Here is a 15,453-nt window from a genome sequence, read left to right as displayed (position 1 = left end):
TTTTCATGCTTATTTACAGACTGTCACGATAACTGTTAACAAAATCGATCCTTTAAAAAAAAAAAGATTTGTTTCCAGATTTAAATGCGCTCGATTGGTGAGCATTATACCATATAATTATAACATATAATTATGGGACAAGTTAGAGGACCCTGGGGATTTGAGCAAGTCCTCACTCACTTCATAACATGATCTTATTCTCAAGGCAACAACTGCCAGTCTTATGAAATGATTATATGCTGCATGTGAATGACTTCAGTCTGCTTCAACCTGACAGACTGGTCACCGTAAGAACGAGAACAGCCATGCCGTCCTCTCGTCCATAGGTGATTTCTGCTTTTCTCTTCCCTGCCAAAAGGCCCTTGCTACAAGCTACAGATCAGAAAGGAAGGCTTCTGAAGAAATACCAGAGGAGCAAGGCAAGAAAGAACCAGGTTCTTGAACAGCCTCGTGGGTACAGGACTCTCGGGAAGGCTGACCTTGACCCACAGGCAGACACACATGTCAGGATGGACCAAGGAACTGTGTCTGAATCTCCAGGACTCTTCATCTAGAAGAAGGCAGTGTTGTAAAATTGACTGCTTAACCCAAGATCAGGGGGGAAAAAATCATTAAACTGATATGAATTCATCTCATTGTGGTTAATGGTCTACTTTTAATAGCCATATAAGAAAAATCCTTTTCTTTCTTCTCGATCTAGCTCTAACCCTCAATTCAACAGTTTCACAGTTTAATAATTTATAAACTCAGGTGAAACATTCATTCAATGGTATCTTGTCCCAGCGTACCCCTTCAATTCAGAAAATAAAAATATAACAAAAATGTATTACTACAAATTATAAGCTAACCTATCATCAGGTAAACTTAAGAAAATGATTATGTAGGAAAAAATGACATATTGATCCTGATCTACAAATAACTAAAAATGATGGGTGAATATTATGCAAAGTGCCTCTAAAACTGCTTCACTTTTTACAATTATGCTATTTATATACATTCAATAAAAACTGTCTTCCTTCCACCAGGATATAGTGAAATAAATTAAATAACCATGTCAGAAGTCTCGGGGCGCCTGGGTGGCTCAGTCATTAAGTGTCTGCCTTCGGCTCAGGTCATGATCCCAGGGTCCTGGGATCGAGCCCCTCATTGGGCTCCCTGCTCAGCAGGAAGCCTGCTTCTCCCTCTCCCACTCCTCCTGCTTGTGTTCCCTCTCTCGCTGTTTCTATCAAATAAATCAAAAAAATCTTACAAAAAAAATTTTTTTAAAGTCTCATTTAATTCATAAGCTCAGCCTACAAGTAAGGAACAAGGACTGAGTCTCACATGTGGAAACTGGTCTGTTGCTTCAATACCCATGGAATCCAGCCTCACAGGTGGTAGAGATGTCACTGAAGAGCGACAAACTTGAGGAAAGAGGAGGAGGGGAACTGGATGGTTTCTGGGTTCTGAACTTGGATGACAAGGTGACAAAAACCCAAACCCAAAACAGACCAAAAAAACCCACTCTGGCACATAAAAGTAAATGACAACCCTAAGGGATTTACAAACCTCAAGACAGAAGTTAACTTTTTAGGCCTTAGTGTTATGATTCTAATTTTGCTCACCATACCAAAAAATGACATCGTCCATGTGCCCATGTAAACAAAGCATTACGTTAATGATGCTGAATCACACAATTGCTAAGCAAACTTCTGTGGTCAAATTTCTGTCCTTTCAGACAGGGACCTGACCACAAGGAGGGCCTGTGGAACGAGGCTGGCCCTGTGCCCTGCATCCTTCTACAGGCACCACATCCCAGAGTCAGGACAGGAAAAACAAACAACAAGAAATGCTGTGCTCTGAGATAAACCAAAAATAATAGGGTCACGGAAACAACATAAACCCTGGAGCATTTCCTGTAAGTTAGAGAGAATCTCTAGTAAAACAACTCTATCCCTGACTGTAGCAATGCTGACTGACGATGTCCTAACTTTTGCAGATATGATAATGATCTGAGAAAATTGCTGGGTTTCCAGCCCAGGGAGACTAATCATAAACTTGGTAACCTTTACAATTTTGTGGGCTTTTTTCCTTTACTGATATATCTGGTTTGGGTTGGTGGTGTTTTTTTTTCGTGAAATCTCACTTCCTGGCAACTTCTTGGCAAATAAACTTCTCCTTTCTAAATGGTTTAGTCTCTGACTTCCCTTCACGAAGGGAAAGAAATCGCTCTGAGCAAATCCCAGGAGCCCCATCAGAGACATGCGACTCCATCGTCCCTACTGGCCCACGCAGCCCCGCCTGCTTGCCCAGCCCCCTACAGCACACACACTGTGCTTAGTGCGGCTTTCCTTCCCAACAAAGTGCTGCTACACAATCTGATGCCTCCCACACGCAGCTCCCCCAACTGTCCCTGGGGGTCACTCACCTTGACAGAGTTGTCCTGACTGGAGGTAGCAAGAACGTGCTCAATGTCTGGGTGCCAGTCCAGGCCGTGGATTTTGGAGAGGTGGGCTGCGAGATACTCCACTGCCGTGCTGGGTTTCTACAACAGGATGGGCACTGAGCGTTGTCAAGTTAGAAAGAACTCCCTGAGTGTCTACCACAGAACAGTCTGCTGGGGGCTGGATGGGGACACAAACACACTACCAGATCCTGTCTCTATCCTTAAGAAACTCCACTTTGTTTTGTTTAAAAAAACAAAAGGGAGAAAGACTTCGCCAACCCTCCTTCACGCATGCTCTGTATTCGGGCCCGTGAGCCTGATTTCGTCCCGCTCCAGCCCCAGGCATGGCTTTAATGAAGGATACAGGATAGTGGGTGCTCCTTCCCTGAGCAGTGCATCTGCAATCCCTGCTCCCCTTCCTCACTATCACCCAAGAAGAGGGGCTGTGACATTTGAACAGCCCTCACCTCGAGACTGGACGTAAAACCAGCAATCTTAAAGTAATCGAGTCCCAAGACCCCCAAGAGAATGAACACACATCACAGATCACAGAAGATAACTATACACGACTAATAAGCTTATATAAAACAAGCAAACTTGGGAGGAAACCGCAGAAATATACATTAAAGTCAGATTTTATTAAGCTATCAAATTAGAAGATACTTGTAAACAATACTCAATGCTGGCAAGGCTACATTTGTCACTGCTGGTGTTTATACAAAATAGTACATTTTGGCAAAAAACTTTGACAATTTTTATCAAGCAACTTAAATTTTCCCTTAAGAGAATGTTCCAATTTTACAAAAAGCTAGAAAACTAGAAATAACACAAACAGTAAATGGGGAATAATTAAATTTTAGAGTCAATTATAGTACAGCTATCTGACATAATATGATATAGCCACTAAATGTTAGACTTAGGGATTATAGCACAGGGAAAATGCTATTGAATGGAAAAAGTATGCATGACCATATACGTGATAGGATAAACCACGTTTTTTAAAAAGTACAAGAAAAGAAAACACCAAAATGTTAGCATTTGTCTCTGGGTAATGGGCCTATAAACATTTTTTATTTTCTCTTCTACATTCTCTACAAAGAGCATCTAACTACTTCTATAATCAGCGTTGCTCTACAGGGTTAAGATCAGTCTTCAGAACCAGCCTTCCTGAGTTCAAATCCCAACAACAAAGCAAGCCTCAGTTTACTCATCTGTAGAATGGGGATAAATATAGTACTTACTTTAAAGACTAGTTATAAAGAGAGTTCTTAGAACAATACCTGTGCATAATAAACGTGTAGTAAATGTTACTACTATTCATCACTGGGGTGTTTGAATGAAATCCAACATTGCCACCAATACCATATTTTTTTAAGCCTCTGATGCTTGGTGTCATCAGTGCTACTTTGACTCTGGAAAGTGCCAGAGGAGTAAAAATATGACCTACAAGTTTTACAATCCATCTAAGCAAAAGCTGTGAGTATTAAGAGCGCAAAAAAAAAAAAAAAAAAAAAAAGTTAAAACCCTTTAAGCAAAACAGATAAAACTGCTGAGGGAAGTCAGGATTCTCAGTGGACCAACTGGAAGACTAGGGAGGAATAGTTTGGCCGTCTCTTTCCGCAAGATAAGGAACACCACTGGTTTTCCAATACTAGTTTGGGAGACAAGTACTGACAGGATTTATGGCTAAGTACCAAATGGTTTATTTTTGCCTATGGCCTGAAAACAGTCTAAAGCAAGTCTGTATGCACGACGAACTGACCAAATATTTTATTTAAACCATTTACTATATTTAAATGCTATGCTAGTGATGAAAGGAACAAACCCCATCGCCACTTTAAGAAATCAAGAGAGGGGAGAATGGCTGTTACGAGACAGGACTAAGGGACAGAGACAAACACTAAGACATAGAAGACGTACCCGTCTAACCCCCGCTCACAAAATCACCTTCTCACCCAAGAGCCACGTAAGGCAGAGGGCTTCAGCCAGCACATGCCTCCCCAGCAAAATGTGGCACCCAATCCAGCGGACTCCCCATCCCTGCTTCATTTCCTTCTCCTCTGCCTCAATGCCTGACCAACTCCCTGCCACAGGGAAGGGATGGGGCTGCCAGAAGCTGTGCTGAGAGGTGACAGCACCCAGGCTGATAGTTTCAGGAAAACTAAAAGTGGGTACTTCCCACAGAAGCTGAGGAGCTCTAGCCTCCAGTTTCAAAAGCAGGAAGCAGTATGACACCCCAGATCTTACAAAGTCGACTGCCGGTCGGGTATGGGGCATGGGGGTATGGGGGAGCCTTTGCCTGTATCAATGTTCTCACTGATGCCAACAAACCAAACTCTCAAAAGACTCTCCGTGGCGGTGGCAGCCCAGGACGCTGCACCTCTTCCATGCCCATCAGTTACACGGATTGTGAAGGAAGAATATATGCTCTGCAGGCTCTTGTGAGGCTGATGGGACAGCTGGCTGTCGAAGGGAGGATTTGAGCACCCTAAGTACTTTGCCTCGGTGATTTATACCAGAAATACCCAGGATGGAATATGTCCTAGAAAAACCAGTTGGTGCTCTGCAATCTGGGGCAGGGATAAGAAGCCTGCTGACCGTTCTAGAATAGTATCTGGTCCCCGGGCTTGACCTCCTCAATGACATACTCACTATCATTATCTTCGTTTTGAAGATAAGGTAACTGAGGCTTGGAGAAGTGTAGTGGCTCAGCTGATATCATAATTAGGAGGCAGTAAAGTGGGGCTCTAACTTAGGTCAGGCCCAGTTCATTTTCTTAACCACTGATCATAATATTCTCTATCTTTCTTCAACATCAATTTGATCAGGAAGCAAATGTCTTCTGGTACTGTGATCTTAAAAGGGCAATTTGCCGCAGCACACGGGGCACCCTGGCCTCTCAAGATGAGTGCTGCTACTCACAGCATCCTCCTCACACCCCCTGGGAGGGACTAAAGACCAACTGGGGTGGGAGAGAAGAGACTACTCACCCGTTTGTCCCATATTCGCACATCCCCGTCATGACTGGTGGCAAGGCAATTAGCATTTTTTTTATTCCATTTGACCTGTGAGGCACCGGCTGCAAAGAAAAATGAGGGGAAGAAAGTGGCTGCCCTCAACCCCCCTGGGACCAGAGTAGAGCACATCCAGGGCGGCTGGGTAATGAGTTCCAGCTGAAGGTGAACAGAACCCTTCAAGTTTCTATGACTGCACCAGCTCCACCGTTAAAGAGAAAATGAGGCCAAAAAATAAAATGAATTAGCACATCAGAACAGGATCGGAGTCAGCTAATTGAGGAAATAGTCTCACTTAGGAAAAAACTCTACAGGTTACCTCCACACAGAATCAGCAGGGAAACATGGTTTCTCACGAGCAGCAGCTCAACATGGCTCTGTAGTTGGTAACTAACTACCCATCACATAGCCTGGCTCTTCATCATCCCCAGCGACCAGCCTAGCGCTCCCACTCAGAAGAGCCTCAGCTCAATGCCTGCTCCTTCCCACTTACTTTCTTACCTATTTAGGAGGGCAACCTTGGAGAAAGAAAGGTTCCTGAACCTCCGCTGAAGAATAAGCCCCCGCGTTGCCCAATTCTGCCCTCAGAAGGATCTGTGCACCATTTCCCTCCTGCACTCTCTCCTCCCAACAGTGGCTGCACATGGCCACTGGCCCCGTATTAAGTCAGGAAACGGGAACATGCCCCGCACTGTGAACTGAGTCCTTTCCCCACTCTGCCAACACAAAGAGATAACAACAGTAATGAGGGAGCTATGTGAGAGGAGGCATAGCATGAGATGCCAGAGGGGCTGAGACCTGTGGAAATCTAGGACATATCAGCACTTCTAGCTGACTCTTAAAAATAACCAAGTTATGGCTCTCCTTCCCATCTCTTCTCATCCTTGCTCAGACCACACATATTTCTCCCTTTGGGTGGGTGTTTGTCACTGGGGACATCGTCGTGGATCCAGGGCTATGGAAGGCAACATGATCCAAGAAGTCTAGAGTGGGCTTGACACAGCAAGGGCTCAGAATCTAACAGGAAATGGAGTTAAGACCCAGAAGTTACCCTTGCTTGGTTTTGGTGAGGGTATTTGTTTGTTTGTTGTGTTTTTTTGCTTAAGACACAGGGCATCTTAAGTCACCTAGGAACGAACGGTGGAGATCCCTAAAGGAGGAAGCCAGTGTAGGAGAGCCAGTTTGTTTGCAAGAAAGGGTATCAGCTAGAGGAGAAAATGAGTAGGAAGAGCCTGCCCCATTTCCTCAAGACAGATTACTCAAAGACTTCCAAAAGAAATACACTGTCCCCAGTGTGGGGACTCATCAGACCATGAAGCCTTCCAAAGGGAAGGGAACCCCCTAATTCAATCTACTAGGATCGCGACAACGGAGTCAAACAGAGTTCCCAGACCTTTGGTATTCTCAGACAGAGAATACTCTGGAGTACACACAGGTTCTTACTTCTTCCTACCCCAAAGGCATAAACAACACCATAAACTACTGGCCAAGGTTGCACCTTCAGGGAATGGTAGATCGAGCAGCTTACCAAATCCACAGCCTCTCATTTGCCTCTTTTCTCCCAGGGCAGCTGTGCTACCACTGAGAAATCTCACTGAGGTGCAAAAAAGAAGTCTCCCACCTCTCTTCTTTAGAGGACTTACAACAGAAGAGAAAGTAATCAGAGCAAGTGGGCTGAAAAAAAGAACTGTCTTTCTTTTTATAGCTCCTCTACAACCAGCCTAACTTAGAAACCTCTAAGTAGAAGCAACAGAATCCCAGGGAGGTAACTGAGGCATTTACAGACCATTTGTATTTCATTCAGTTGGATGTCCTCTGCAACCATGTCTGTGGGCCATCATGTGTCTCAAGTCCTAAGTGCCTAAAAGCTGAGGTGGCGGGAGTAAGGCAGGCGGTGGGGGGCAGAGCAACAGATTTATTTAAGCATTTAGCACACAGGCACAGGTGCCTGATCCCCACTGCCATTTAACAAACATTTACAGAGCATCTCCTCGGGTCAGACAGGTGGTCTGACGTTGATCTACAGCACTGAACAAAACAGACATGGTCCCTAACTGCCCAGAACAGATAATCCACCTGCTTAATACAGTCATGATGCTCAATGTCTTTAAATGATGAGGCATGGAGATGTGAGAGAGAAAAGAAGAATCATGTAATCATTTTGGAGCAAACACCAAATGTGAATTCAAATGTACCAAAAAGATGCAAAGCAGCAGGATTTAAGAGACAGATAATGTACATTTTTAACAAGGATGCCAAAATACAACATAGACGGGCACCTGTGTGGCTCAGTCGGTTAAGCCACCAACTCTGGGTTTCGGCTCAGTTCATGATCTTGGAATCGTGAGATCGAGCCCAGAGTTGGATGTGCTCAGTGCAGTCTGCTTGGATTCTCCGCCTCTCCCCCTGCTTCCCCCGACTCTTTCGCTCTCTTTGCAAAAATAAATAAATAAATCTTCAAAACACAATACTGATGACTGGGCTTCATCACTGTAAGATATACCAGTTCTATGCCCAAATTCTACTCTCCATAAATATCCCATAACAGCCCCAAAGCAGAATTCCAAAAACAGTCAATTCCAACTGAGCAATGAAAACAGAGGGGCCAGAAAGTAATTTCAAAGTTTCAGTACATCCACATTAAATGACAATATGGGGACACAACTGGCATAATCTAGATTATGGGGAAACCACAGGACAAACAACCTGGTTTCTTCAATAAATAAACCTCAGGAAAAGAAAAATAAACCAAAAAAGGAGAGGGAGAAGAAACCTACCAACTGTAAAAGATGAGAAATATATCAACCACTTATAAGCATGTTTTTTATTTGGATTTTGACTTAAATAATTTGTAAAACAGCAACAACTGAGATTGGGGAAATTTGAATACCGCTTAAATATTGATATTAAAGAGCCACTGTTAACATTTTTAGGTCCGTTTATGGTATCATGATCATGTTTTCTTACAGGATTCTTCTCTTCTATAAGTATCACTTACTGAAATATTTGTTAAGGAAATGATATTGACACTCAGGACACACTTCAAAATAATTCCTTTTTGTTTTTTTAAGTAGGCTTCATGCCCAACGTGAGGCTTGAACTCACGACCCTGAGTTCAAGACCTGAGCTGAGATTAAGAGTCAGACGCTTAATCAACTGAGCCACCCAGGCGCCCCTTCAAAATCATTCCAAAAGAGATGGGAGTTGGGGGTGGGAAAGTGGGTAGAGGTAAAGATGAAATAAATAGGACTGGCTGGTTGGTGACAGTTGTTGAAGCTGGATCGTGAACATAAAGCAATTTCATCTTCTTCTACTTTCATACACGTTTGAAATTTTCCACAATAAAAAGTTTAAAAACAAACCATTTTGGCTCCTGTCCTTGAATCCTAAAATCAGTTCCTGACCATGCTTAGCACTCCTGACTCTTAACTTCTGAGACCTAAAATCCCACCCAGCCGAGCCAGGGACTGGGGCAGGGGCAGTCCCTGTGAGGGAAGGGATGGAAGGAAGGAACTGAGCCAAGGGGGGGAACACTCACCTACAGCGGACAGTGCAACTGTGGGCTTCCTTGTGTCTCTGGAATAGAAAAGTCAGAGATCAAATGCCCAATCCGTATGCCACCACCCACGTGGGACTTTCTACCCTCTGCACACAGTTCTCCACTCCCCTTTCAGTGGGTGCTTAGAGTTCAGAGGGAACGTGAGGGCCTTAAAAACAAGGGTAAAGAGAGGCCTATCTCCCTTCAGGGACAAACCTTCTCAGCTCCTTCAAATGAGGCTGAGGCTGAATTTCAAATCACACAGTTGGAGCCACAGAAAGCAAACTACATGATTCGGCATGGCCTCCATGACCCCGATGCAGGGGTGGAGGAAGCCAAAAGAATCCCTTCCTGGTGCCATTTCTCCTGGTGGCAACGAAGTGACCGTCATGGAGGCTTAACTCTGCAAGGACCTTCCCAGCAGCACTTCAGAGCTGAAGTAAAAAGCTAGTCGCTAAGAGGGGGAAGCAGCCTAAGGGTCCATCGACAGATGAATGGATAAACAAAATGTGGTCTATACATACAAGGGAATATTATTCAGCCTGGAGATGGAAGGAAATCCTGTCGCATATGGTACAACATGGATGGACCTTGAGGACATTACATTAAGTGAGATAAGTCGGTCACAAAAAGAAATACTGCATTATTTCCCTTCCACTTGTATGAAGTTATCTCAAGTAGTCAAATCCACAGAAACAGAAAGTGGGAAGGTGTGCAATGAGTAGTTTTAGCTTTGTAAGATGAGAAAGTTCTGGGGATCTGTTGGGCAACAATGTGAATATATTTTACTGAACTGTACACTTAAAAATGGTGAAGATAGGGGCTCCTGAGGGGCTCCATCGGTTGAGCGACCGACTCTTGATTTCGGCTCAGGTCACAATCTCAGGGTCATGATACAGAACCCTTCGTCGGCCTCTGAGCTGCGTGTGGAGCCTGCTTGAGATTTTCTCTCTCTCTCCCTTTTCCCCTCCCCCGATCTCTAAATAAGTAAATAAGTAAATATATAAAATCTTTTAAAAAAAACGGTGAAGATGGTAAATTTTATGTTTTGGGGTTTTTTTGTTAAAAACAAAACCCTACTCCTGGATAGAACGGGAGACTCTCAGAGAGACTCCTGGGTTCACTACAAGGCTGGAGGGCAACTTCTCCACGAAATGGTAACGTGACAGAACTGGGCATCCACCCAGAGCTAGGAGGACCGGATGGCCAATCTGCGGCTCAGGCTTACTATGCAGAAAATCTGAAAAGGAATCATCTGTTCAGTGTCCCTTAATCCTTAAATTATGAAAACAATTATTTCACATCAATGAGGAATACTCTAACCTTGCCTCGTAGCTCCCTGGAGTTTTGTGGGGGGTTTTTTGTTGTTGTTTGTTTGTTTGTTTTAAAGATTTTATTTATTTATTTGTCAGAGAGAGAGAGAACACAAGTAGGGGGAGCGGCAGGCAGAGGGAGAAGCAGGCTCCTTGCTGAGCAAGGAGCCCAGTATGGGACTATATCCCAGGACCCTGGGATCATTACCAGAGCCAAAGGCAGACTCTTAACCAACTGAGCCACCCAGTCGTCCCCCTGGGGTTTTGCTTATTTAAGAGCAGCCCCCTTCCATTTCCCCCAGATTTTGGGCCCCTTCCCCGCTTGGCGCTGCCATCAGATGACTCACCACTGAAGCACTAACGTGAGCGGGATGCAGGTGAAGTCAGCTGCGCACACCCTGACTCGCGGTCTCCCTTTCCCTGGTCTGCCCACCTCTCTGAGTAAATCATCCCAGAGCCACTGCCATTTGGGAGCAGAGCAGTCTGCTGAGGGGAGGAGGGGTCCCATCTGGGGGACTCTATGGACTATACCCCCTGGTTAGTCCTCTCGAATTGTTACAGCAAAGGGAATTTGCTCTACGAAGGGACAAGGGAACAGATGTTCATTAAGAACTTATGACAGGCCGGGCCGTGGGCTGGGTGCTCCTTCACTCGTCACTTCCACGAAGAGTAACCCTGAGAGGTGGCTCTCAGTGGCACTTATAGGCAGGGCATGGAAGCCTCACCAAGAGCAAAGCAGATGGGCCTTAGAGCACTCAGTGTCTGCTGTAGCAGATGTGTGTCTGTACCCATCAACCCCCCCACTGTCACCTATCACTTCAGTCAAACTTCCGCCTGACTGGGGCCCCAGGGTGGCTCAGTCGGTTGGGTGTCTGCCTTCGGCTCAGGTCATGATCCCGGGGTCCTGGGATCGAGTCCCGCATCAGACTCCCTGCTAGGTGGGGAGCCTGCTTCTCCCTCTGCCTCTGCCTCTCTCTCTCTCTCTCTCTCTCTCTGACTCTCATGAATAAATAAATAAAACATTTAAAAAAAAAAACAAAAAAACTTCTGCCTGACTTCCAAACGCCAGCACCTCTGTTTCTCTGCCAGAGGGATTGCCCTGCTTGCTGAGGCCTGCTTTGCACACCTCTGTGACGGGCCTAAGGTGCCAGGGAAGGGAGGCCCCAGGGGGCAGGCTTCAACCAATGACTGACAGAGGATGGCACCCCCACGTCCTTAGCCCTTGAGGGTGGGACACCTCTGAGGAGGGAGTTCTGCACTAGCACCTAGCAGTCCCCAGCAGGTGTGAGCACCCCGTTCACAGCGGCACCTACGGTGGATAACACGCCCCCTACCTGTAGCCTTCCCAGTCCTGTCTCTCTTCGCCATCCCCACCAGCACTTCTGTCACCTCCTAAACAATGTGCTTGTCATGGTCATGTATCCTCATCTCAGGGTCTACATCCAGGGGAAAGCAAACTAAGACCCCTGATCTCTAAAACAAAGGTCCAGGTTGTGGTGGTTTGGCCTTTTAATTGTTCTTACTTGATATCCCAAATGTAGATGTAGGTGTCCACGGAGCTGGTAACCAGGAGATCTGGCTCAAATACGGCCCAGTCCAAGTCACTGGGAACATGAGAAATAAACAGAAAAACAACGAAGAGAAAAAATTCAGAGTTCAGAGTCCAGGTCCAAAGCACCAGCAGATTTAGTTTCCAGTGGCTTCAGAGAAGTCACCATTCATGGGCCTCCTTAACATGACTTGGGGCGGCAATCTCCAAACTTCTTTGGGAATGAACATGACTTAACTAAGCTTTAAAGGAAACTTTCAGGTCCTTCCCCCTGTCATCACCAGCTATACTGTCACCTGCTCCCAAAAAAGAAATGGAAGATTTCAACTTCAAACACACACACATAGCAAAAACACGAAGTAATTTTTGACTTATCGTTCTCTAAATCAGATTCAACCACAGGTACCTTGAGTAAAACCAACATCTCTTAAAGCAGTGGCAACCTGCCACATTGCCATGTAGCTTTCAAGAAGGGCAAGTCCTCCCTACCCAGGTCCTCCCTCCTAGAAAGGCAGTTCCTGCACAATTAACACAGGCAGGGGGTCTAGCCTTTCCCAGCACTTCCTGGGTCAGCTTCCCCACTCCTGCATTCCCTGCTTGCTACTTCCCAGGAGGAGTATTCCCCAGCCAGAAATAGTCACCTAAGGACAGGATGGATCAAGGGACACTCCAGAGGCCAAGGCCACAGGCAGGAGGTGACCGTGCAGCTGGATAATGGACTCTGCTGCAGGAGCTCTGTGTGGTGCCCCACAGCTGCCAGAGAAAGAGCAAAGGGCTGCATCCCACTGTCGGTACTCCTGGGCACTGGTGATTGTGAGCGAAGCGATTCTACTGGCAGAACTGTGTCTCCCTCCCACAGCAAAGATCGGCTCTAATCCTTCAGTCCAGACTGGGCTGTACCTGTCTAAGTGTCTCCTGGGATCAGGGTTAGTGGTTACACGAATGCTGGTTCCTAAATCCTGGTTGCTCTTCGCTGTGAGGGCCATCACTACCATGAACGCGAAGGACCCAGCAGCCACCCGCGGCCAACGCAACACAGAGGGTCAAGCCATGGAAGGAGGATGGTGTCTTCGCTTCAGTTCCCACGGGGACACTGACAAAGTGAGACAGGCCAGGAGCTGGGGAGGGCTAGTGCCTACCTGATGACACGAGTGTGGCCTTGTAAGGTTGTGCCAACTTCCCCGCTGCCATCTTTCCACTTATAAAGGTCGACCCGCTGGTTACTCTGAAAAGAAACAAGGGAAAGAAGGCAGCCAGGAGCACATGAGAACACGTGCTCTCACTGCAATCTGCCTAGGGCTGAGAAGAGGAAGCCATGGAGAAACCAACGTGCATGGCAGAGATCCTACACACTGACTTCCTTACCAAGCCATTAGACGTGAGTACACTTAGCATCTGAGCCAACCCCAGCTCAGTACCCAGGACCTTAAAGGGCAGTGCTGTCTTCAAAGTGAACCCACCCTGGGGCGCCTGGGGGGCTCAGTCGTTAAGCATTTGCCTTCAGCTCAGGTCATGATCCCAGGGTCCGGGGATCGAGCCCCGCATCAGGCTCCCTGGTCTGCGGGAGGCCTGCTTCTCCCTCTCCTGCTCCCCCTGCTTGTGTTCCTGCTCTCACTGTGTCTCTCTCTGTCAAATAAATAAATAAAATCTTTAAAAAACAAAAAAACCAAAGTGAACCCACCCTGAACAGGTACAGACAGTTACACTGAAGCTACAGATGCACTACCGAGCACATGAGTGATGGGTTATGGAGATGTCCCCTGGCCGATAGAAGGACCACCTCCCAACGCAGAAGGTCACACACCCATCTCTCCAGCTGCTATCACACTAGATGTTTTTAGCTCACCTTTCCCACCTATCAAATGCCTGGAGTCCTTCTACCATGCTTTATTTATTTTTTTTTAAAGATTTTATTTATTTATTTGAGAGAGAGAATGAGAGATAGAGAGCACGAGAGGGAAGAGGGTCAGAGGGAGAAGCAGACTCCCTGCTGAGCAGGGAGCCCGATGTGGGACTTGATCCCGGGACTCCAGGATCATGACCTGAGCCGAAGGCAGTCGCTTAACCAACTGAGCCACCCAGGCGCCCTCTACCACACTTTAAAAACACATGTGCACAAGAAAGAAAACAGAACTAACACCAAAGGGGTGTCCTAGGAGGCAAAATTATACAAGATTCCTTGAAATATGCCTATACTAAATTTCTTAAAGGCTTAAGTAAAAAGACACAGGAAAAACCGGCCAGAAGAAACCACACTACAATAGGGAGAGGAGGAAAGAAAAAACTACATTTCACTAAAAGAAACAACAAGCCAGCAAAATATTTAAATATCATAAGCTTATGAAAAACACCAAAAGTGAATAAAAATTATAATCATCTAATTACTAAAAGGTATCGAATAATTTCTGAACTGATACATAAGATGCAAGTACATTAATATCTATATATTACCAGAAATGCCAGTTTCCAATTCTAAACAGGTAAGGTTCCTGGTCGAAAGGTTAGGATTGAAAACAGCTTCCAATGGGAACAGGAATGAAAAGTGAAGTCCCCTCATCTTACAATATGATCCCCTGCCATTTCCAGAGGCTCTGCTAGTGCTAGTTATGTACTAGGAATCTTAAGAGCCCTGCCCCCTGCTCTTTCACACCACACTGCACACTGGCTGTCATCACCCACATTACAGGGGAGGCAACTGAGACTTGGAGAGTTGGGAGAGCACTAGAGATAAAAGAGTAAGTGTCAAAACTAGGACTTGACCTCAGATGTGCCTAACTCCAAAACTCTTTCTCCTGAATAAGGTTGCCTTCCAACGAAGAGCAATAAAAAAATAATAATAATAAATTGAACTTCACCAAAATCAAAACTTTTATGAATCAAAGGACATTATCAATAAAGTGAAAAGACAACCTATAGAATGGGAGACATATTTGAAAAATCATATCTCTGGGGTGCCTGGGTGGCTCAGTGGGATAAGCGGTTTTGGCTCAGGTCATGATCTCGGGGTCATGAGATAGAGCCCCGCGTTGGGCTCTGTGCTCAGCAGGGAGTTTGCTTGTTCCTCTCCCTCTCTAAAGTAAATAAATAAAACCTTTAAAAAAATCATATCTCTGACAAAAGTCTAGTATCAAGAAATATAGAGAACTCTGACAACTCGGCAGCAAAAAGACATACAACCCAATTCCAAAATGAGCAATGGACTTGAAGAGACATTTCTCTAAAAAAGGTCCACAAGTGGCCAATGGGCACATGAAAAGATGCTCAACATCATTAGTCATTAGGGACATGCAAATCAAAACCATAGTGAAATACCATTTTATACTCACTAGGATGGCTGTAATTTAAAAATTAAAGAAAAAAGGGGTGCCTGGGTGGCTCAGTCAGTTGAGCATCTGCCTTGGGTTCGGGTCATGATCTCGGAGTCCTGGGATCGGTCCCTGTGTCGGGCTCCCTGCTCAGCAGGGAGTCTGTTTCTCCCTCTCCCTCTGCTCCTTCCCCTTGCTTGTGTTCTCTTGCACGCCCTCTCTCTCTCAAATAAATAAGTAAAATATTTTTAAAAATAAAAATTAAAGAAAAAAAACCCCAGAAAACAACAATTCTGGTGAGGATGTAGA

The 15,453-nt window shown here is 45.5% G+C and overlaps 1 protein-coding gene across 19 annotated transcripts in view; it reads right to left on the bottom strand.

The window, feature by feature from the left end:
- Window positions 1–15,453, bottom strand: part of WDR59 (WD repeat domain 59) — an 84,570-nt gene that overhangs the window by 47,250 nt on the left and 21,867 nt on the right. For 9 of the 19 annotated variants that reach the window (XM_027618802.2, XM_027618805.2, XM_027618804.2 and 6 more), the window contains 5 exons: window positions 12,979–13,064; window positions 11,814–11,894; window positions 8,978–9,015; window positions 5,416–5,504; window positions 2,408–2,524 (listed from right to left, as the gene is read on the bottom strand). In XM_027618802.2, coding sequence (XP_027474603.1) covers window positions 2,408–2,524; window positions 5,416–5,504; window positions 8,978–9,015; window positions 11,814–11,894; window positions 12,979–13,064 — 411 coding nt within the window. The remainder of the gene's footprint in view (window positions 1–2,407; window positions 2,525–5,415; window positions 5,505–8,977; window positions 9,016–11,813; window positions 11,895–12,978; window positions 13,065–15,453) is intronic. The other 10 variants (XM_027618809.2, XM_027618817.2, XM_027618813.2 and 7 more) reach the window with 2 other exon arrangements.

Source organism: Zalophus californianus, chromosome 17 (assembly GCF_009762305.2).
Source record: "Zalophus californianus isolate mZalCal1 chromosome 17, mZalCal1.pri.v2, whole genome shotgun sequence".
Taxonomy (NCBI): domain Eukaryota; kingdom Metazoa; phylum Chordata; class Mammalia; order Carnivora; family Otariidae; genus Zalophus; species Zalophus californianus.
This window is presented reverse-complemented; position numbering and strand designations above follow the sequence as displayed.